A 25334-nucleotide genomic window follows, 5' to 3' on the forward strand; every position below is an offset into this window, starting at 1 on the left:
GTTTTGTTGACGTTGAGTAAGAGGTTAATTTCCTGACACCACACTCCAAGGGCCCTCACCTCCTCCCTGTATGCCGTCTCGTCGTTGTTGGTAATCAAGTCTACCACTGTAGTGTCGTCTGCAAACTTGATGATTGAGATTGAGGCGTGCATGGCCACGCAGTCATGGACGATGCTCTGAGGACGTGACTAGGGATGCTGTCTGGGCAGGACAGCCTTGCATGGGTTAACACATTTAAATGTTTTACTCACATTGGCCACGGAGAAGGAGAGCCCACAGGCTTTGGTAGCGGGCCGTGTCAGTGGCACTGTATTGTCCTCAAAGCAAGCAAAGGAGTTGTTTAATTTGTCTGGGAGCAAGACAAGTTTTATTTTTGTAATCCGTGATTGACTGAAGACCCTGCCACACATGTCTCGTGTTTGAGCCATTACTTTGTCTCTATACTGACGCTTTGCTTGTTTGATTCCCTTACGGAGGGAATAGCTGCACTGTTTGTATTCGGTCATGTTTCCAGTCGCCTTGTCATGATTAAAAGCGGTGGTTCGCGCTTTCAGTGCAAGATTCCGAGCATATTACTCGCCAATGTCCAATTTCTAGATAATAAGGTGTACGAAATTAGGGCACGAGTTGCCTTCCAGAGAAACATCAGATATTGTAACATTCTCTGTTTCACGGAAACATGGCTCACTCGGGATATGTTGTCAGAGGCGGTACAGCCACCCAGTTTCTTCATGCATCGCGCTGACAGAAACAAACATCTCTCTGGTAAGAAGAAGGGCGGGGGTGTATGATTATGATTAACGGCTCATGGTGTAATCACAACAACATACAGAAACTCAAGTTCCCCCCCCCCAAGCAGATACCTCATCGGCCCTGAAAGAACTTCACTGGATTCTATGTAAACTGGAAACCATACATCCTGAGGCTGCATTTATTGTAGCTGGGGATTTTAACAAAGCAAACCTGAGAACAAGACTTCCTAAATTCTATCAGCATATCGAATGCGCAACACGAGCTGGTAGCATTCTGGATCATTGCTCCTCTAACTTCTGTGATGCTGACAAAGCCCTCCCCCGCCCTGCCTTCGGCAAATCTGACCATGACTCCATTTTGTTGCTCCCAGCCTATAGACAGAAACTAAAACAGGAAACGCCCATGCTCAGGTCCATCCAATGCTGGTCTGACCAATTGGATTCCATGCTTCAAGATTGCTTCGATCACGTGGACTGGGATATGTTCCGGATAGCCTCAGACAATAACATTGATGTATATGCTGACTCGGTGAGTGAGTTTATTAGCAAGTGCATCGGAGATGTCGTACCGACTGTGACTAAAACCTTTCCTAACCAGAAATCGTGGATCGATGGTAGCATCCACGCAATTATGGGGTTGTCTCGCCTAGCTATCTAGAGATGAATGCACTAGCTATGGGTCGCTCTGGATGGGAGCATCTGCCAAATGACTAAATTGTAATGTAAATATAGTGCTATTTATATTTACTTTGTTTTCAAAAAGTAATCAAAACCCTTTGACTTCTTTCCCCCCAAAACAAAAACGTGTTACAGCCTGAATCCAAAATGGATTAAATTGATACTTTTCTCACCCATCTACACACAATACCCCATAATGGCAAAGTGAAAAAAAAAAATCTGAAATATTTGCAAATATATTGAAAATTAAATACAGAAATACCTCATTGACAAGTACTCACTTCCAGGAGTCAATACTTTGTTGAAGTACCTTTGACAGTGATTATGGCTGTTAGTCTTTCTGGGTAAGTCTCTGGATTGTGCAACATTTGCCCATAATTGTCAAAATTCTTCAAGCTCTGTCAAATTGGTTGATGATCATTGCTAAACAATCATTTTCATGTCTTGCCATCGATTTTCAAGTAGCCTCAAGTCAAAACTGTAACTAGGCCACTGTCTTCTTGGTATAAGCAACTCTAGTGTAGAATTGGCCTTGTGTTTTAGGTCATTGTCCCTGTCCCACTGAAAGGTGAATTAATCTCCCAGTGTCTGGTGGAAAGAAGACTGAACCAGGTTTTCCTGTAGGATTTTGCCTGTGCTTAGCTCCATTACATTTATTTTTTATCCTGAAAAACTCCCCAGTCCTAAATGATTACAAACATACCATAATATGATGCTGCCCCCACTTTGCTTGAAAATATGGAGTGGTACTCAGTGATGTATTTTACTGGATTTGCCCCAAACATAACACTTTGTATTCAGGACTAATTTGATCACTTTGCCACATTTCTTTGCAGTACTACTTTAGTGCCTTGTTGCGTGTTTTGGAATATTTTTATTCTGTAGAGGCTTAAAGTCATCATTGGCCTCGTGATGAAATCCTTCCTCTCTGGCAACTGAGTTAGGAAGGGTGCCTGTTACTTTGTAGGGACTGAGTGCATTGATACACAATCAAAAGGGTAATTAATAACTTCACCATGCTCAAAGGGCTATTCAATGTCTGTTTTTTCTACCCATCTAACAATAGGTGACCTTATTTATGAGGCATTGGAAAACCTCTCTGGTCTTTGTGGTTGAATCTGTGTTTGAAATTCACTGCTTTTTATTTTTCGTTTATTTAACTAGGCAAGTCAGTTAAGAACAAATTCTTATTTTCAATGACGGCCTAGGAACAGTGGGTTAACTGCCTTGTTCAGGGGTAGAACAACAGATTTTTACGTTGTCAGCTCGGGAATTTGATCTAGCAACCTTTCAATTAATAGTCCAACGCTCTAACCACTAGGCTACCTGCCGCCCCAGGTAGCCTAGGTACCTTACAGATAATTGTATGCGTGGGGTACAGAGATGAGGTAGTCATTCAAAAATCATGTTAAACACTATTATTGCACACAGAGTCCATGCAACCTATGTGACTCAAGCTAATTTTTACTTCTGAACTTACAGTGCCTTGCGAAAGTATTCGGCCCCCTTGAACTTTGCGACCTTTTGCCACACTTCAGGCTTCAAACATAAATATATAAAACTGTATTTTTTTGTGAAGAATCAACAACAAGTGGGACACAATCATGAAGTGGAACAACATTTATTGGATATTTCAAACTTTTTTAACAAATCAAAAACTGAAAAATTGGGCGTGCAAAATTATTCAGCCCCTTTACTTTCAGTGCAGCAAACTCTCTCCAGAAGTTCAGTGAGGATCTCTGAATGATCCAATGTTGACCTAAATGACTAATGATGATAAATACAATCCACCTGTGTGTAATCAAGTCTCCGTATAAATGCACCTGCACTGTGATAGTCTCAGAGGTCCGTTAAAAGCACAGAGAGCATCATGAAGAACAAGGAACACACCAGGCAGGTCCGAGATACTGTTGTGAAGAAGGTTAAAGCCGGATTTGGATACAAAAATATTTCCCAAGCTTTAAACATCCCAAGGAGCACTGTGCAAGCGATAATATTGAAATGGAAGGAGTATCAGACCACTGCAAATCTATCAAGACCTGGCCGTCCCTCTAAACTTTCAGCTCATACAAGGAAAAGACTGATCAGAGACGCAGCCAAGAGGCCCATGATCACTCTGGATGAACTGCAGAGATCTACAGCTGAGGTGGGAGACTCTGTCCATAGGACAACAATCAGTCGTATATTGCACAAATCTGGCCTTTATGGAAGAGTGGCAAGAAGAAAGCCATTTCTTAAAGATATCCATAAAAAGTGTTGTTTAAAGTTTGCCACAAGCCACCTGGGAGACACACCAAACATGTGGAAGAAGGTGCTCTGGTCAGATGAAACCAAAATTGAACTTTTTGGCAACAATGCAAAACGTTATGTTTGGCGTAAAAGCAACACAGCTCATCACCCTGAACACACCATCCCCACTGTCAAACATGATGGTGGCAGCATCATGGTTTGGGCCTGTTTTTCTTCAGCAGGGACAGGGAAGATTAAAAAGGAAGGTTAAAATTGATGGGAAGATGGATGGAGCCAAATACAGGACCATTCTGGAAGAAAACCTGATGGAGTCTGCAAAAGACCTGAGACTGGGATGGAGATTTGTCTTCCAACAAGACAATGATCCAAAACATAAAGCAAAATCTACAATGGAATGGTTAAAAAATAAACATATCCAGGTGTTAGAATGGCCAAGTCAAAGTCCAGACCTGAATCCAATCGAGAATCTGTGGAAAGAACTGAAAACTGCTGTTCACAAATGCTCTCCATCCAACCTCACTGAGCTCGAGCTGTTTTGCAAGGAGGAATGGGAAAAAATGTCAGTCTCTCGATGTGCAAAACTGATAGAGACATACCCCAAGCGACTTACAGCAGTAATCGCAGCAAAAGGTGGCGCTACAAAGTATTAACTTAAGGGGGCTGAATAATTTTGCACGCCCAATTTTTCAGTTTTTGATTTGTTAAAAAAGTTTGAAATATCCAATAAATGTCGTTCCACTTCATGATTGTGTCCCACTTCTTGTTTATTCTTCACAAAAAAATACAGTTTTATATATTTATGTTTGAAGCCTGAAATGTGGCAAAAGGTCGTAAAGTTCAAGGGGGCCGAATACTTTCGCAAGGCACTGTATTTGGCTTGCCATAACAAAGGGGTTGAATAGTTATTAACTAAAGACAATTCAGCTTTACATTTTTTATTAATTTGTAAAAATAATTCCACTTTGATATTATGTGGTATTGTGTGTAGGCCAGTGACAAAAACCTTTATTGTATTCTTTTTAAATTCAGGGTGTAACAAAGAAAGTGTAAAAAGTCAGAGGGTGTGAATACTTTCTGCAAGTATTGTGTATATATTATGCATTTTATTTGAGTTGTTTCCTGTTTGGACCCCAGGAAGAGCAGCCACTGCCTCAACAGCAGCTAAGTAGGGGACCTAATAAATATTAAATAGTTATGTTCTGGCACCCTGACAAAGGTTTCCTATCTTTGCCCTAAACTAAGCTGCATTTGGGGTTTTGACATAAAGGAAATAAGCCTCTCCAAATGTAACACTACCCTCTATTGGCCTATCAGAGCTACTTCAAGCAGAAAGCAGTTCACCAAAGTGCTGCACTCTGACCATAGACTGTAGTCTTTGACCTTATATAATCAAAATGTAAGATGAACTTGTAAGAATAACTTGAAACAAAGGACCTTTTCACAGAGGTTGACGTCATTCTAATGATAGAATGCTGATGACTAATGGATCTCATTAACAGAGATTAGCTTTAAGATCCAGTTTTTATTAATAATATATATCCTTATTTGGCTGATGACAGTTGATAAAAACAATATACAAAGAAAAATATTGAATATCCATTTGACACATTTTCACACTCTTCATGCCCCCTAATAAAATAATGAATTCCTTTTAACTTAGAAAGTTCATAGCGTACAAATTAAGAATCAACACAGAAAGGAATCCATGCAAAATGTCTATTCTGGGTACTTCCACTCTAGAGTCCTCCTGGGTCCTCCTTGGCTTGGTCCCAGATCAGTTTGTGCTCTTGCCATACTCCATTACTGTCATTGTCAAGCCAAACATGACAAGTCCACAAGGAGTTAGCAGGACAGCAGAAACCGACTGGCACCTAGGCTAGGTCCTCTTATGATGCTGGTTCCTCTGATGGCGGCTATCCTATCTGTCCTATCTGTTGACCGAGGGAGGTCCTCTATCTGTCCCCTGTGGTGGAGTTGACGTAGTCAGGGGCATTGTCATCCGTCATGGGGAACACCCAGGTGTTGCCATTGGTGGGACCGCAACAGGTGGAGCTGCATGTGGGATTACAAGTGGCTGTGAGTCGGCGCAGGTACTCTGCGTGGACAGGCTTGTGGCTTTGCAGCACCCGGATAGCCTCGTCGATATTGAACCACTTCCGTTTCCTACCTGAAAGAGGTACAGCAGAGAGAAAAGGTCAGAGGGCTGTATTAACCTCTTAAACTGCCGCCCCCTAGTGGCACTTTCTAAACGACACATTATTGTATACTACCCTCAAAGTACATGTCAGTATAAAAAACAACCTACAAATACATGCTTAGTGCTCTGTGTGTGTGTGTGTGTGTGTGGTGGTGGTATTTAAATGGTATTTATCCCATAAAGAGACAGCCATTTTAAAAGCGCCGGGCTTGTGCAACGTGCCATGCTTTAATTTTCCGTGAATGATTATCAGTGCCTTCAGAAAGTAATCACACCCCTAAACTTTAAACACATTTTGTTGTGTGTTAGAAAGTGGGATTAAAATGTATGTCATTTTCTGTCAACAATCTACACAAAATGTGACATTTTATTTATGGAAAATAAAATACTAATATATCTTGTTTAGATAAGTATGCAACCCCGAGTCAATATATAATCGAATCACATTGGGCAGTGATTACAGCTGAGAGTCTTCCTTGGTAAGTCTAAGAGCTTTGCACATCTGGATTTTACAATATTTGCCAAATTTTCTTTTAAAGAAATTCAAGTTCTGTCAAGTTGGTTGTTGATCATTGCTAGACAGTAATTTTCAAGTGTTGCCATAGTTTATCCAGCCCATTTAAGCCAAAACTGTAACTAGGCCACTCAGGAACACTCATGGTAGTCTTGGTAAGCAACTCCAGTGTATATTTGGCCTAGAGTTTTAGGTTATTGTTCTGCTGAAAAGTGAATTTGTCTCCCAGTGTCTGTTGGGAAGCAGATTGAACCAAGTTTTCCTCTAGGATTTTGCCTGTACTTAGCTCTTTTCTGTTTATTTTCTTCCTAAAAAAACTCCCTAGTCCTTGAAGATGACAAGCATACCCATAACATCATGCTGCCACCACCATGCTTGAAAATATGAAGAGTGGTACTCAGTGATGTGTTGTATTGGATTTGCACAGTGAGCAAATGTTAACAAATCACTTAAGCACATTTTTACTCCTGAGCTTAGACTTGCCATAACAAAAGATTTGAATACTTATTGACTCAAGACATTTCAGCTTATAATTTCTTCATTTGTAAACATTTCTAAAAACACAATTCCACATTGTGTTTAGATCAGTGACGCAACATCTCAATTGAATCACTTTTATATTCAGGCTTTAGCACAACAAAATGTGGATAGTCAAGGGTTGTGAATACTTTCTGAAGGCATATGAGGAGAAAGCTCAAGTCTCTATCTATTGATGTAAATATATCCCCTGTCTGATTCCCAGTTCATCCACTAGATAGCAATAGGAGATCACATGACATCTCTTGGCCACCAGTTGCGTCTGGTTTGGGTCGTGAGTCACTGTGCCAAAATGGCTAAACGGATTTTCAAGCCTGACATCTTAAAATTACCTTAGCAATCAGGGCTTTCAAGTAATGGAGTTTGCTTTTTAAAATTTTATATAAGACACAGACAGGTGAGGAAACTTCAAACTTCTTTTCCCATTCACTTTTCCTATTGTAAACAATGTGCTAGATCAATGACGCATGTGGAGGATGTATACAAGGATATTCTTATGACATTGCCAGCAGTAAGATTTGAGTTAAATTTCCAAAAAGGACTGCAGCTTTCAAATGTCATCGCCGGACCCTGTACCGGGTCCAAAACAACCACTCAGAGTTTAGCAGGTTAACAGAGTAATAGGATCTAAAAACTGATGTATACAACGATTCTCAGTTTTTGTAATAAGCCAACAATGATTACTGTTTGTTTTTCCCTGACTGCCTGAATGTACATTACAATGTATTAGGAAGTAATCAAAACTTTCCTTAAAGTAGGTCTTTGTTACTTTAACGGATGCATGTGACATTCAGAAAGTGTTATTACTTTTCTGCTTTTGTTGGACTTCCCAATTAGCATATCAACATGAACACTGGCTAAACCTCTGTAAGCACAGCTACACATTTTCCCCACCCCTTCACACAAACCAGCGCTGAAATACTGAAAAATGTAACACCACTGAATGTTGAGAACTTTACCCATAGTACAACTGGACATTTCTGTATTTTATCCTGTGGTGTTGATGAAGCTACCCACCTAAGCCTCAGTATAAAGATTTCCCATAAAAAACACTGTCTGGTTAACTGTCAGTTAACATTATTTATACATCTCTTCAAAACCACTTTCTCCTGGCTTCCAAATGCTATCCATATTTTATCATTCAAGTATTTTGTAAAAGGCATTCAAAAGTGCCCTCTGACATTAAAATGGGTTACTGAGGGGGGCGTAGCGGTGTGTATGGGGGAGGGGGGGGGGGGGGGGGGGGGGGGGGGGGGGGTACTGAGGTACTTACAAGCCCACAAATGTAGAGCCTGGCCAGGCACAGTCATGGGACTTGTAAAAGGCAAGAGAGGACAGAGGGAGGGAGGGGGAGACAGTGCGGGTAGTGACGAAGACTGGAAAACAACTGTGCACAGCAAACATGCATGCACCTTGTGAACAGGCCTGAATTCTATTTATATGGGTGAAGGGAACGAAAGATCAGCACTTTTTTTCAGACCGGCTATAAATAGTCCACGTTTTGAGTTACAGGGTCCCTTGTCAAACGTTATATTTTAAACACCTGCTACCACATCCTAAACCAATTATGGTGATAATTTCTGGGATCTAGTCCACGTCTTAACATGTAGAAAGTGTCTAGTTAGCTAAGACAGTTTGGTGTTTTCTACCGTACAATATTTACTTGACTAATTTGCACAGATACCACATATTTTAGTTACAGAACATGGAAAATGTCTTCATGTAAATATTAAACAAACAAATGTACAAGTAACTCATTCAAAACAGAATTTGGCCAGTTTCATCTCATAATTTGATACTTAGTTTGCATAAAGAAAAGTGTGGATCAAAACACAAGTGGACATTGAATTCTGTTTTTCCAAACCATTCTTCAAATACAAGCATTTTATTTAGACATCCAGCAATATGCTGACATTACTGAAGATCAACAGGTGTTTGACATAGAGGTGATGATGGTGTGAAAACAACTGACAGCATTTTTTCAGTCAATATATCCAGTAGGTCAGAGTTCAGGTGGCTAGGGACGTATTACTGTATACATGGACGTGTCCCTCGGTCAGTATCTCAAATGACAACAGAGACCATCTGTCAGTCTGTCTGCTTGTTCCTCTCTCAGTTTTTACAAGCTGTCTCCTGCCAACTAAACTGGGGTCAGCCTCTATACGAGTCATTTTAACCTCTTAAATGTAATGGCACAATTTAGATTTCCGCCTAAATAGACATACCCAAAAGATACTACTATTCATGTGTAATTACATGATTCTGACATGCCAAAACTTGGTATATTTGGAAAGACAACGTCTGGGAGATTATGAGGAAATAATCAGAAGAAAGGAGTTACATAGTTCAGAATATACAAGATCAAGCACACACAACATTTTATTTTTAATGTAATCTTTTATTGACAAGCTATACGTGGATTACTGATACCCAGAGCTGGAAACACTCTCAGATGGCTTCTAAAACGTGTGAACAAGATCAGAAAAGAAGGGATTGATAGACCTAACAAGTAGAAATAGGCAGACGTTTTAGTAAGTGGTCAGGTGTGGTCGCGGGATGTTTTCAAGTGTCTCTAAACCTCTCCAAAGTGGCATATGTCTGTAAATTAGATAATTCCAGTGCTATTACACATTTGCAATCCCTAAATGCAATTTGTTCAGTATAAAAATAACATTTCTACCATATTAACCTCACTCAAACATTGTGGTGGTGTTATGTGGTATCCAGGGTACATTCAAGTGTCCTTTGAACCTCTCCAAAGTGCCAGAATGTTTAGCCTAGGCATATCCATTGTATTAATCCCATGTAAAAATGAACTGTTAACAAAAACAATATAGAAGCAACAGATATACATAAAAAAATATAACATTTCTTATCAAACACAAACTTGGTTACACGTGTCCTTCACTAAAAAAAGGTGCAAAAATAAAAAGAAGCTGAAATATTTACAAATGGCATTCGTGTTCATTTTAAATCCCAGGTGTAGATGATTAGATTTCGCTTTCACCGTAGCTTGTGCATGTAGTGATAGTCTTTGAAGCAGTCCCTCTCTGCCTGGAAACAAAAAGCAAACTGGCATTTCCCCCTTTTTCCCCCCTGTGTTTTGTGCAATGCTTGCAGTTCTTCCTTTTTGTTTTTTTGGCATGTGTGTTGGATAGTGGTTGGGGGTCTTGTGATGATTGTGAGGTTGCTTTGGGCCCCCAATTCAACCATTTCCAACACCAGCTGCTCTCAGAAGGCCAACTGGGAGACGGGTTTGACCTTTTGCTTTGACCATCTGATGGTGGAGAATGAAAGCATTTACTCTAGCAATGTCCACAAAGTGGTAAATAAAAGTCTTACACCACTTCCTGGTCTTGTGGAGAACCTGGTAGTAGTTTATCAGAACATCAGATAGGTTGACACCCCCATGCTGGCATTATAGTCCTTCACAGAAACAGGAATGGAGACACACACCCCCCCCCCCCCCCCCTTTTTCGCTCTCCTTGTGACATTGTTGTTATTGAATGCCTTATGTTGTGTGGTGAGCATGGTTGTTTCCATAATGTCTTTCCATTTCACAAAAAGCTGCTTGTTTGTCCTGATCCAACGTATGGTTCCCCTCTCCGCTGTCTTTGTCATGTTGTTTACCTTGGTCTTAGGGAAACTGATTCTGTTAGGACGAATGGTGCCAAAAGCACCTATTTTCTTTCTGAAGAGGTCTATGAAAAGTGGATGTAGAACCATCAGACGAGGTGAAGGACATCGCGGTGAAGACCTTGACTGGCGGGGGCGCTTGATGTGGAGGGGTGGCTCTCAAACGTCATCAAAATCCTCTGCGGTAAATAAAATAAAGGGATATATTGTTGTATGACACAGAATTACAGTTGACTAAATTTACAAAATGACATTAGTGTAAAGTAAAAACACCAGGCCTAAACTTTATCTGTACAGTGACTCACATAGAAGGTGTGAAGTACACACACAATGCAAACAGTAAGACTTTGGAGGCAAAGGCAGAGATGAGAACCACAAATTAACAATGACCATAAATGTAGTGAGCCTCTCCAAAGTTACAAGGATGAACAGCAAACAGTGAACCAATATGAAACATATTGGTATACAATAACTACTTTGGAATTATATAACATATAAATTACTTGTTACATAGGCCTATGTAAAACTAAATCCAAAGCATAAAAAGCAGACAACTTACATATAGTAAATGTTCTATATAAAGTCAAGAAAATAATTTACTTACAGATAGATCTAAAAGTGGATCCAATCCTTCTAGAAAGCAATATTTGTCGGCCGAGGCGAAATCCTCATTCCTCATCGTTCCTTATACAGTGCCTTGCGAAAGTATTCGGCCCCCTTGAACTTTGCGACCTTTTGCCACATTTCAGGCTTCAAACATAAAGATATAAAACTGTATTTTTTTGTGAAGAATCAACAACAAGTGGGACACAATCATGAAGTGGAACGACATTTATTGGATATTTCAAACTTTTTTAACAAATCAAAAACTGAAAAATTGGGCGTGCAAAATTATTCAGCCCCTTTACTTTCAGTGCAGCAAACTCTCTCCAGAAGTTCAGTGAGGATCTCTGAATGATCCAATGTTGACCTAAATGACTAATGATGATAAATACAATCCACCTGTGTGTAATCAAGTCTCCGTATAAATGCACCTGCACTGTGATAGTCTCAGAGGTCCGTTAAAAGCGCAGAGAGCATCATGAAGAACAAGGAACACACCAGGCAGGTCCGAGATACTGTTGTGAAGAAGTTTAAAGCCGGATTTGGATACAAAAAGATTTCCCAAGCTTTAAACATCCCAAGGAGCACTGTGCAAGCGATACTATTGAAATGGAAGGAGTATCAGACCACTGCAAATCTACCAAGACCTGGCAGTCCCTCTAAACTTTCAGCTCATACAAGGAGAAGACTGATCAGAGATGCAGCCAAGAGGCCCATGATCACTCTGGATGAACTGCAGAGATCTACAGCTGAGGTGGGAGACTCTGTCCATAGGACAACAATCAGTCGTATATTGCACAAATCTGGCCTTTATGGAAGAGTGGCAAGAAGAAAGCCATTTCTTAAAGATATCCATAAAAAGTGTCATTTAAAGTTTGCCACAAGCCACCTGGGAAACACACCAAACATGTGGAAGAAGGTGCTCTGGTCAGATGAAACCAAAATTGAACTTTTTGGCAACAATGCAAAATGTTATGTTTGGCGTAAAAGCAACACAGCTCATCACCCTGAACACACCATCCCCACTGTCAAACATGGTGGTGGCAGCATCATGGTTTGGGCCTGCTTTTCTTCAGCAGGGACAGGGAAGATGGTTAAAGTTGATGGGAAGATGGATGGAGCCAAATACAGGACCATTCTGGAAGAAAACCTGATGGAGTCTGCAAAAGACCTGAGACTGGGACGGAGATTTGTCTTCCAACAAGACAATGATCCAAAACATAAAGCAAAATCTACAATGGAATGGTTCAAAAATAAACTTATCCAGGTGTTAGAATGGCCAAGTCAAAGTCCAGACCTGAATCCAATCGAGAATCTGTGGAAAGAACTGAAAACTGCTGTTCACAAATGCTCTCCATCCAACCTCACTGAGCTCGAACTGTTTTGCAAGGAGGAATGGGAAAAAATTTCAGTCTCTCGATGTGCAAAACTGATAGAGACATACCCCAAGCGACTTACAGCTGTATTCGCAGCAAAAGGTGGCGCTACAAAGTATTAACTTAAGGGGGCTGAATAATTTTGCACGCCCAATTTTTCAGTTTTTGATTTGTTAAAAAAGTTTGAAATATCCAATAAATGTCGTTCCACTTTATGATTGTGTCCCACTTGTTGTTGATTCTTTACAAAAAAATACAGTTTTATATCTTTATGTTTGAAGCCTGAAATGTGGCAAAAGGTCGCAAAGTTCAAGGGGGCCGAATACTTTCGCAAGGCACTGTACTTTGCTTGAAAAAATGTAGAAATAAACAAATACCCTACCATCTATTCTAACAAAATATAATAAAATAAAAAATACCACCCCTACTCCACTATTTAAATCTACTTAGTCATACCTCAGGCCAACAACCTGAAAGGATGTGACACCACCACTCAACACACCCTGTAACTCTTCTGATGTCAAGTCTCGCACACCCAAATATCCCTCTACAGCTGCCATCTCAACCTCAATTTTCTGTGACTTACGTTCCATCCCTGCAGTACAGTTGATAACCATTGCTATAAAGGCCAAAAATGAAATCTTACTGAAACATGTATCACTTGTTGGCCGATCTCCCTGTACTGGTACAGATCTACTACACGCACCACTCCTCTCAGGAACACTCCCCCTTGACCCATCTTCCTCTACTTTCTTCACTGTCTCAGCATATGACAACTTCTGCATTACTCTAACCCTGGAAACCTCAACCTGCCTCTTTCTCACAGGACATTTCTGATCCCCAGCTCCATGGGCACCCCTACAGTTAACACATACCACTACTTTCCCCAATTGTACACATTCCTTTTTCTCATGCCCTTCTGCACACTTTTCACACCTAGGAACCTCCCTCCTACACACTGCTACCACCTAGGAACCTCCCTCCTACACACTGCTACCACCTAGGAACCTCCCTCCTACACACTGCTACCACCTAGGAACCTCCCCCCTACACACTGCTACCAACTAGGAACCTCCCTCCTACACACTGCTGCCACCTAGGAACCTCCCTCCTACACACTGCTGCCACCTAGGAACCTCCCTCCTACACACTGCTACCACCTAGGAAACTCCCTCCTACACACTGCTGGCACCTAGGATCCTCCCTACTACACACTGCTACCACCTAGGAACCTCCCTCCTACACACTGCTACCACCTAGGAACCTCCCTCCTACACACTGCTACCACCTAGGAACCTCCCTCCTACACACTGCTGCCACCTAGGAACCTCCCTCCTACACACTGCTACCACCTAGGAAACTCCCTCCTACACTGCTGCCACCTAGGAACCTCCCTCCTACACACTGCTGGCACCTAGGATCCTCCCTCCTACACACTGCTGGCACCTAGGAACCTCCCTCCTACACACTGCTACCACATGCCCATAAGCTTGACACCTGTAACATCTTAATGTATTCGGCACAAAAGTTTGTACACAGACTCAACATTAAAACAAAAAGAACCAGACAATGACTCTTCTGTTTCACCATTCACGCTACCCTGTCTGCGTCGCACCAAACAACAAGCATCACAAACACCGGGAATCTTCCCCTTCAGTTGGTAAACTTTTACTGCTACCCCAGAAATCACTTCTTTCAATGGCACCCTTTTCTTGAGAGCAAAACCATTCACGTCTTGCCCCCATTCATTTAACGCAGAGCGCCTGTTCCCTCTGACTAGCAGAAACACAAACAATTATCACAAGACCACTTCTGGTTACCCTCACCGATTCCACAGCACCCAACTCGGTTTTCACCCACCCTGAAACCACAAATGGATCAGCCAAAAGGCAAGGGTCCACTTGTTCCAAAAAACTTCACTCCTACTGTCACAGACTCATCTTTATCCTGACTCTCGGTGCAAGCATAAGGCTCAGAGAACTTCACGACACCTACCACCTCCGATACTTCGACCTCATTCACTTCCATTTCTCCTCCTGTCTTCAGCTCACTCTGCTTACACTTTCTAGCATTCTTCTCTAACAAACCATCTCAGCTTTTTTCCATCATTTTTAACAGACTCAATCGCAACCTCTTCCTCCCCCTCTCTTAGACCTCCTCTGCCTCTCTTATCCCCTCCATTCCTCTTCCGTATTTCAAGTATATGTCTCCTTATGATAATAATGCACTTCTCCTGCCATACATCTTGTTCTTGCCTTCTCAAGGGATACCATTAACCGGCTGTTACAATCTCCATACAATCAGCACGAACACCTCGGGATCTTGAAATGAGGTAATCTGCTCAGCCTGCCCTTATACATTCATTTGCCCATATATGGTAATAAATCACACCAAAGATTTTAAGGCACTTATAAATAGCCAAGATACTCAGATTTCCGTAGACACCCTGCTTTTGCAGATAGGGCTACCGTTCTCATACCAGACTGAATTGAATAAAAACATCTAATAGGGTCCCTAAATATGGGGACTTTACATTTAAGAGGTTCATTTTAACTCCTTTCAATGCTGAGATTTACAATTTAAACTTTTGATTGATTGGAACATCAGTCAATAGTACAGTCAGTAGATACAAAATCACTGATTATTTGGCACTGATAATTGTTTTTAATACATTAAAAGATAACCAAGACACATACATAATTTGGTATGTACAGTAGCCATTTTAGGAACATGGCTCATCTGCTCCACTTTGATGTTCCACAGATCCACCCAGGAGAGAACAGTGATGTACATGTGACCGATGCAAAAAGCTCATAAAATAAATGTATCAAATTCATGATTCAGGAGCTTGAAATGAAAAAGAATAGTGATGACACTGTGAAATTCTCAGGGTCAACTGAGACACTGATCTTTGACAAACAGACATCCTGACCTGTATATTGACTTAGAACAACAGTCAGATTCACCGCCTGAAGGCACTAATATAAAAGTGTTACATTTCTTTCCCCTATTAATAACATTGGACAAATTACATAAATGCATTATAATTTTACTTATCTAAAGAATTCATTGTTTGATAAAACATGAGTACTATGCATGAAGCCCCCAAAGAGCCACTTGAACTTACAAACTCCAAGCAGTATTTGTGCTTTTGTCTTTTCATGATACAAATTCTGTTCAAAGGGAATCTTACATGAACCTGACTTTGATACACTCTCTATGAATGGAATTAGAAAATATAATCTGATGATTTTCGTTAAGTACCCAGGAGTCAAAGCAACAGTCCTCAAACCTCATTTTACGGCCCTGACTGCTTAGGAGATCAAAACCTTTTTGTTTTATGAGGCACAAATGTGTTTGTGTGTTCCAATGTTTTGATGTCAACATCACAGACTCGGAGAGTGAAAGGGGCCCGGGGTGTGAGAGAGACGTAGTTGCGTAGGTGTAGTAAGAAACGGTTGTTTGTCTAAATTTCTCAGAAGTTCCCAGTTTCCCACCAATTGTGTCAGAGAGGAAATGCTTAGACAAAATACGTGCATAAAGGTCTAAAGAGATGTGAGAAAATAGTGTTCCCTAACCAGATGTCTTCATGTACAGTAGAAGTTCCCTAACCAGATGTCTTCATGTACAGTAGAAGTTCCCTAACCAGATGTCTTCATGTACAGTAGAAGTTCCCTAACCAGATGTCTTCATGTACAGTAGAAGTTCCCTAACCAGATGTCTTCATGTACAGTAGAAGTTCCCTAACCAGATGTCTTCATGTACAGTAGAAGTTCCCTAACCAGATGTCTTCATGTACAGTAGAAGTTCCCTAACCAGATGTCTTCATGTACAGTAGAAGTTCCCTAACCAGATGTCTTCATGTACAGTAGAAGTTCCCTAACCAGATGTCTTCATGTACAGTAGAAGTTCCCTAACCAGATGTCTTCATGTACAGTAGAAGTTCCCTAACCAGATGTCTTCATGTACAGTAGAAGTTCCCTAACCAGATGTCTTCATGTACAGTAGAAGTTCCCTAACCAGATGTCTTCATGTACAGTAGAAGTTCCCTAACCAGATGTCTTCATGTACAGTGGAAGCCTACCGATGTTGACAGAATCCTCCCAGTCCTCCAAGGTCTCTGTCACAGTCAGGACATAGACGTATGTCCTGTGTTTCCTGTCCTGGTTGTGCTACAGGGACAAACAAACAGACAGACAGCTTCATATCATAATAAACCCTTTATACAGTGTTTCTGTATTGCATGCAGGGCTTAAACATTTTGTGGTGTGTTGTGTGGTATTTTCAGCTGGGACCCCATTTTTTGAGGTCCCAGCTGAAACCGAACCCACCCCAGTAAATGTTAATTTACATCAACAAATAACCTTGCATTCATTTCATTTGTCTTTCTTATCAAAAGTAACCAATAAATACATTTACTCAATAAAATACATTTACTAAATCTGTACTCTTAATTGTTTGTTCCCTAAATATAATTTTTAATGTGGCAACCCACTGCAGTTCCCACGTGGGGTTGCGACCATGACTTTGAATATCACTGGTCTTTGGTATGAGGAAGTAGGGCTTAATAATAATGTTGTAATGAGAGAAATGTTTTGACATGTGTTGCATGATATGTAATATACAGTGCTATGCTACAGTGTGCTATGACATGATGATTGACAGTTTGTGAGGCTTACCTCAAAAACCCCCAGTAGCCTGCCAAGTTTCCCCTTTACACCAGCCTGGACAGTGACACAGACAGATTAGAACAAAGGACAGTCAAGCTACTGTATAAACACCAGTATAAAATCCATACATTCCCACATCCTACATTACAAGACAGAGTCACTTTTAAAAGTTGTTGCAGCCAATATCATGTAGAGTTTTACTTTTCTGTTAAATCAACATCAGCAAGACAATTATTTTCAGAAAACAGAATCAAATTCTACTAAATGTAAATGTAGCAGATGGAGATCTGTGAAACTGATTCCTCAGCCTGAAGTGTCCCCACATGCGCTGCTTGATAGCTAGCTAGTACGACTTGGTAAGACACTTCAGGAGGGAAGTCACGTGTGTTTGCGAGGCAGAGGTCCTGAGTTCGAACCTTGGTATGAGCTGAATCAGGGGGAAGTGGTACTTGCTAAGCAAGGGGCGTGACATGTTTTACATAAACAAATAGCCTACATTTATTTAATTGATGATAGGATAACTAACACATCACAGATTATAACAACTAAAAATGAATCCATGTATTGTGGTATTCACAAGCAAGGAATGTGCTCTTAAAGAACGTGCTTGTTTGGTAAGGCAGATATGTTTAACCTCAAACAATGCAACAGGTTTGACAGTACTCTACCCTCACCCGCTGCAAAAGCCAGATGGGAACATCGACTGACTGTGGGATATTTTCATGCCGAGACAGAATTCCAGCAGACTAGCCAAAGGGGAATATCATGTCTCTGCTCCCATAAAACTTAGTCTCAGCATTGCCCATGATGAGGACTGCATGTAAAGTGCATTCGGGATAGTGTTCAGACCTCTTGACTTTTTCCACATTTTGTTATGTTACAGCCTTATTCTAAAATGAATTAAATAGTTTTTTCTCCTCATCAATCTACACACAATACCCCATAATGACAAAGCAAAAACAGGTTTTTAGAAATGTTTGCAAATGTATTAAAAATAAAAACTGAAATATTACATTTACATAAGTATTCAGACCCTTTACTCAGTACTTTGTTGAAGCACCTCTGGCAGCGATTACAGCCTCGAGTCTTCTTGGTTGTGATGCTAAACGCTTGGTAGACCTGTTTTTGGAGAATTTATCCCCTTCTTCTCCGCAGATCCTCTCAAGCTCTGTCAGGTTGGATGGGGAGCATCGCTGCACTGCTATTTTCAGGTCTCTCCAGATATGTTAGAACGGGTTCAAGTCCGGGCTCTGGCTGGGTTGTCTTGGCTGTGTGTCCTCTCAAGCTCTGTCAGGTTGGATGGGGAGCATCGCTGCACTGCTATTTTCAGGTCTCTCCAGATATGTTAGAACGGGTTCAAGTCCGGGCTCTGGCTGGGTTGTCTTGGCTGTGTGCTTAGGGTCATTGTCCTGTTGGAAGGTGGACCTTCACCCCAGTCTGAGGTCCTGAGCGCGCTCTGTATTTTGCTTCATTTATCTTTCCCTCGCTCCTGACTAGTCTCCCAGTCCCTGCCCCTGAAAAACATCCCCACAGCATGATGCTGCCACCACATTGGGATGGTGCCAGGTTTCCTCCAGACGTGACGCTTGGCATTCAGGCCAAAGAGTTCAATCTTGGTTTCATCAGACCAGAGAATCTTGTTTCTCATGGTCTGAGAGTCCTTTCAGGTGCCTTTTGGCAAACTCCAAGTGGGCTGTCATGTGCCTTTTACTGAGGAATGGCTTCTGTCTGGCCACTCTACCATAAAGGCCTGATTGGCGGAGTGCTGCAGAGAAGGTTGTCCTTCTGGAAGGTTCTCCCATCTCCACAGAGGAACTCTGGAGCTCCGTCAGAGTGACCATTGGGTTCTTTGTCACATCTCTGACCAAGGCCCTTCTCCCCGATTGCTGAGTTTGGCCGTGCGGCCAGCTCTAGGAAGAGTCTTAGTGGTTCCAAACTTCTTCAGTTTAAGAATGATGGAGGCCACTGTGTTCTTGGGTCCTTCAATGCTGCAGATATTTTTTGGTACCCTTCCCCAGATCCTTGCCTCAACACAATCCTGTCTCAGAGCTCTACGGACTATTCCTTTGACCTCATGGCTTGGTTGATGATCTGACATGCACGGTCAACTGTGGGACCATATGTAGACAGGTGTGTGCCTTTCCAAATCATGTACAATCAATTGAATTTACCACAGGTGGACTGCAATAAAGTTGTAGAAACACCTCAAAGATGATCAATGGAAACAGGATGCACCTGAGCTCAATTTCGAGTCTCATAGCAAAGGGTCTGAATACTTCAGTAAATATGTTGTTTTTGCAAACATTTCTGAAAACCTGTTTTCTCTTTGTCATTATGGGGCATTGTGTGTAGATTGATGAGGAAAATGTTTTATTTTATCCATTTTAGAATAAGGCTTAAAGTAACAAAATGTGGAAAAGGTCAACAGGTCTGAATACTTTCCGAATGCACTGTATACCCACTGATTGGGGTTTGGCCCATCTCAAGAGAAGATCCCCAGGAGGACCTATGCCATCCTAGCATGCCTCATCGACTGAAGCGCTCAGCAGTTTAGTCAGCAATATAAAAACAAGGCCAAGAACTCCTGCTAATGATCATAGCTATAATGTTAGCCTGGTTCCAGATCAGTTTGTGCTGTCTTACCAAATACACTTCTGTCATTGTCATTTGTCACGCCAAACAATGACACGCCAGGGATGGAATTGGCAAGACAACACAAACAGATTGGTGACCAGGCTAATATATAAGCCTAATGTTGCTTGTCAAACCATTTGTGGTAAAAAGCAGGCAACATGAAATGGCTGCTGGGAAGCCGTGGAGCCATTTCACAACTCATCATACTGTTCATGTGGATATCATACTGTCCACTAGGACAGTGGTTCCCAAACTCTTTCACTCGGGGCCTCCCTTCCATTATTGGGAAACAAAATCAAATGGGCAAAAAAAAAACGAACTAAAAAACATTAGCTGACATGGGTTAGATGATCTAGACATTTCTGACAAGTTAGAAATAATTATCTGAGGTCTGCAATGACAAGAGGAAAACTGATGATGCACTACCCAATTTGTGCATTCACCTATTACAACTTCCAAGACTAGGTTGAAAGCCTGAATGAGTTCCCCCTCCCCTTCCCCACAGTTTGAGAAGCACTGCACTAGGATATAAAGGTTTGTGATATATGCATGAGAAAAAATATTAAAAGATTATTGTACCCGGCCGCTGACTGTATTGGGAGAGCCTGTTAACACCTTGCAACATTCCAGGACTGGAGCCCATGGCTCTGTTCACATGATCCTGGGAGAGAGACGCAATTCAGGTTTAAGTTCCTGCATCTCTCCTAGGTCTGCCTGGCTGGGGCCAGTTTACCAGGACCACATGGTCATATGACAAACACAAGCCCCTACCAACACACTTCAGCTCTATGATGGGATAATCCCAATATGTTTTTTTGGGGAGGGGGGTGGGGGGGGGGGGGGGCTCAACAGGGGGAAAAGTCTTATATTTGAACTTATTGTATATATTTAGCCACCGCGTGGATATACATTATAAAACTGATTCATGTTTTAAAATTTAAATAATCTGACACTCATGCACATATTAAACCTCAATTAAACTTCCATTACGTGGTTCTTTGGAGGGGATGTGTTGAACTTGACAGAAGGGTATTACAGTGGGAGGACCATTTGAGTTATGAGCTCCTAACAGCCTGTGTTGGGGAGCGACTCATTTAACCCTATTCAGGGAGGAGGAAGACGTGGGTAACTGGACACTGCCTCTAAATGTCACCGCTCAATTCCTCACAGCTGTCAACACGACTCCCTGTGGCAGAACACGGCAGAACATCCACTCCAGTCCAAACTAAAAGTGAACAAGTTGTCACTTCTTTCATTAAACCAGGGATCATCAACTAGATTCAGCCAAGGGACAATTTTTTCTTGAGTGGATCGTCGGGGAGTCGGAACATAATAAACAAATATTTGTAGACTGCAAATTGATTGCAGATATCATTTGTGATTAAAAACATAATAATTTCAAACCTTGCTTACATTTGTATACAATCATGTGTCCCGATTATGCATGAAAATACTTGGGAACAGTTGCAAAACTTTTTTACAGTCTTTTATGTCCACATTTTTATGAAGATTTATATACAGTGCCTTGCGAAAGTATTCGGCCCCCTTGAACTTTGCGACCTTTTGCCACATTCCAGGCTTCAAACATAAAGATATAAAACTGTATTTTTTTGTGAAGAATCAACAACAAGTGGGACACAATCATGAAGTGGAACGACATTTATTGGATATTTCAAACTTTTTTAACAAATCAAAAACTGAAAAATTGGGCGTGCAAAATTATTCAGCCCGTTTACTTTCAGTGCAGCAAACTCTCTCCAGAAGTTCAGTGAGGATCTCTGAATGATCCAATGTTGACCTAAATGACTAATGATGATAAATACAATTCACCTGTGTGTAATCAAGTCTCCGTGTAAATGCACCTGCACTGTGATAGTCTCAGAGGTCCGTTAAAAGCGCAGAGAGCATCATAAAGAACAAGGAACACACCAGGCAGGTCCGAGATACTGTTGTGAAGAAGTTTAAAGCCGGATTTGGATACAAAAAGATTTCCCAAGCTTTAAATATCCCAAGGAGCACTGTGCAAGCGATAATATTGAAATGGAAGGAGTATCAGACCACTGCAAATCTACCAAGACCTGGCAGTCCCTCTAAACTTTCAGCTCATACAAGGAGAAGACTGATCAGAGATGCAGCCAAGAGGCCCATGATCACTCTGGATGAACTGCAGTGATCTACAGCTGAGGTGGGAGACTCTGTCCATAGGACAACAATCAGTCGTATATTGCACAAATCTGGCCTTTATGGAAGAGTGGCAAGAAGAAAGCCATTTCTTAAAGATATCCATAAAAAGTGTCGTTTAAAGTTTGCCACAAGCCACCTGGGAGACACACCAAACATGTGGAAGAAGGTGCTCTGGTCAGATGAAACCAAAATTGAACTTTTTGGCAACAATGCAAAACGTTATGTTTGGCGTAAAAGCAACACAGCTGAACACACCATCCCCACTGTCAAACATGGTGGTGGCAGCATCATGGTTTGGGCCTGCTTTTCTTCAGCAGGGACAGGGAAGATGGTTAAAATTGATGGGAAGATGGATGGAGCCAAATACAGGACCATTCTGGAAGAAAATCTGATGGAGTCTGCAAAAGACCTGAGACTGGGACGGAGATTTGTCTTCCAACAAGACAATGATCCAAAACATAAAGCAAAATCTACAATGGAATGGTTCAAAAATAAACATATCCAGGTGTTAGAATGGCCAAGTCAAAGTCCAGACCTGAATCCAATCGAGAATCTGTGGAAAGAACTGAAAACTGCTGTTCACAAATGCTCTCCATCCAACCTCACTGAGCTCGAGCTGTTTTGCAAGGAGGAATGGGAAAAAATGTCAGTCTCTCGATGTGCAAAACTGATAGACATACCCCAAGCGACTTACAGCTGTAATCGCAGCAAAAGGTGGCGCTACAAAGTATTAACTTAAGGGGGCTGAATAATTTTGCACGCCCAATTTTTCAGTTTTTGATTTGTTAAAAAAGTTTGAAATATCCAATAAATGTCGTTCCACTTCATGATTGTGTCCCACTTGTTGTTGATTCTTCACAAAAAAATACAGTTTTATATCTTTATGTTTGAAGCCTGAAATGTGGCAAAAGGTCGCAAAGTTCAAGGGGGCCGAATACTTTCGCAAGGCACTGTATATCCTCTTTTTCAGCGAGCCCCACAGATATGGATACTTTTTTGTCTGGTATATAATTACCTAGATTATCAGATAGCCAGGTAGAGGACCTGGACTGTACTATAACAGAAGAGGAGGTTAGAGACACCATCTCACTGTATCTATGAAAGCAGGGAAACCACCTGGTCTGAATGGAATTTTTGTAGAATACTATAAAAAGTATATTGACATTCTTGTACCTGTATTTACAGTGGTTTACCAAGAGGCATTTAAAAATGGCTCCCTTCCGGACACCTTTAATGAGGCTTTGATATCACTGATTCCTAAGAAGGATAGAGATACTACAGAACCAGAGAATTTTAGAGCTATCAGCCTCCTTAATGTGGATTGCAAGATTCTTACTAAGACCCTTGCGATACGCTTAGAGAAGGCACTACCTAATATTATACATAGTGACCAAGTAGGATTTATTAAGAACAGGACCTGAACTGATAATATGAGGAAGCTCTTACATCTCATGTGGTTAAACCGCTCAAATATAGTTCCTACCACTGCTGTCTCTTTAGATGCTGAGAAGGTATTTGATAGGGTAGAGTGGGCTTTTCTCTTTTCTCTCCCTGGTTTTGGACCTGACTTTTGTAAATGTATAGGAGTCCTCTATTCCAATCCTAAAGCAACAGTATTTACGAATGGAATTATGTCTCCTTTTTTTCTGTCTTTCTAGAGGCACAAGGCAGGAGAGGCACTCACTCTAATTACTTAAAAATCATACAATATATGATTTTCTGGATTTTTGTTTTAGATTCCGTCTCTCACAGTTGAACTGTACCTATGATAAAAATCACAGACCACTACATGCCTTGTAAGTAGGAAAACCTGCAAAATCGGCAGTGTATCACATACTTGTTCTCCCCACTGTTTTCCCCACTCTCCCCACAGTACCAGTCAAAAAACACACTTACTCATTCAAGGGTTTTTCTTATTTGTAATATTTTCTACATTGTAAAATAATAGTGGAGACATCGAAATTATGAAATTACACATACGGAATCATGTATTAACCAAAAAATGTGTCAAACAAATCAAAATATAGTTTATATTTGAGATTCTTCAAAGTAGCCAACCTTTGCCTTGATGACAGCTTTGCACACTCTTGGCATTCTCTCAACCAGCTTCATGAGGAATGCTTTTCCAACAGTCTTGAAGGAGTTCCAACATATGCTGAGCACTTGTTGGCTGCTTTTCCGTCACTCTGCGGTCCAACTCATCCCAAACCACCTCAATTGGGTTGAGGTTGGGTGATTGTGGAGGCCAGGTCATCTGATGCAGCACTTCATCACTCTCCTTTTTAATCAAATAACCCTTACACAGCCTGGAGGTGCTTTTGGTCATTGTCATTTCGAAATTCAAATGATAGTACCACTAATCCCAAACCAGTTGGGATGGCATATTGCTGCAGAATGCTGGTTAAGTGTGCCTTGAATTCTAAATAAATCACTGACAGTGTCAACAGCAAAGCACCCCCACACAGTCACACCTTCTCATATACGCTTCACGTGGGAACTACAAATGCAGCGATCATCCATTCACCTACTTCTTGTCTCACAAAGACATGGTGGTTGGACTTTTTTATTTTTTTTATTTGGAGTCATCAGACCAAATGACAGATTTCCACCGGTCTAATGTCCATTGCTCGTGTTTCTTGGCTCAAGCAAGTCTCTTCTTATTATTGGTGTCCTTTAGTAGTGGTTTCTTTGCAGCAATTTGAGGCCTGATTCACACTGTCCCCTCTAAACAGTTGATGTTGAGATGTGTCTGTTACTTGAACTCTATGAAGCATTTATTTGGGCTGCCATCTGAGGCTGGTAACTCTAATGAAATTATCCTCTGCAGCAGAGGTAACTCTGGGTCTTCCTTTTCTGTGGCGGTCCTCATGAGAGCCAGTTTCATCATAGAGCTTGAAGGTTTTTGGGACTGCACTTGAAAAAAGTTATTGAAATGTTCTGGACTGACTGACCTTCATGTCTTAAAGTAATGATGGACTGTCATTGCGCTTTGCATATTTGAGCTGTTCTTGCCATAATATGGACTTGGTCTTTCACCAAATACAGCTATCTTCTGTATATCACCCCTACCTTGTCACAACACAACTGATTGGCTCAAATGCATTAACCTTTTGTGTGTAGGGGGCAGTATTTTCATTTTGGCTAAAAACCGTACCCATTTGAAACTGCCTATTTCTCAGCCCCAGAAACTAGAATATGCATATAATTGTCAGATTTAATAGAAAACACTCGAAAGTTTCCAAAACTACAAAAATATTATCTGTGAGTATAACAGAACTGATATTGCAGGCGAAAGCCTGAGGA

At 41.2% G+C, this 25334-nt stretch overlaps 1 protein-coding gene across 1 annotated transcript in view; it reads right to left on the reverse strand.

Annotated features, from left to right (window-relative positions):
* Positions 1–5179: 5179 nt before the first annotated feature.
* The window catches only part of LOC110497714 (diphosphoinositol polyphosphate phosphohydrolase 3-beta), a 31052-nt gene continuing 10897 nt past the window's right edge, over positions 5180–25334 (reverse strand). Inside the window, exons 3-5 of the mRNA XM_021574013.2 lie at positions 17223–17267; positions 16628–16715; positions 5180–5847 (exon numbers count right to left, since the gene is read on the reverse strand). Of these exons, the coding sequence (XP_021429688.1) occupies positions 5633–5847; positions 16628–16715; positions 17223–17267 (348 nt within the window). The 3' untranslated portion in view covers positions 5180–5632. The remainder of the gene's footprint in view (positions 5848–16627; positions 16716–17222; positions 17268–25334) is intronic.

Source organism: Oncorhynchus mykiss, chromosome 2 (assembly GCF_013265735.2).
Source record: "Oncorhynchus mykiss isolate Arlee chromosome 2, USDA_OmykA_1.1, whole genome shotgun sequence".
NCBI lineage: Eukaryota > Metazoa > Chordata > Actinopteri > Salmoniformes > Salmonidae > Oncorhynchus > Oncorhynchus mykiss.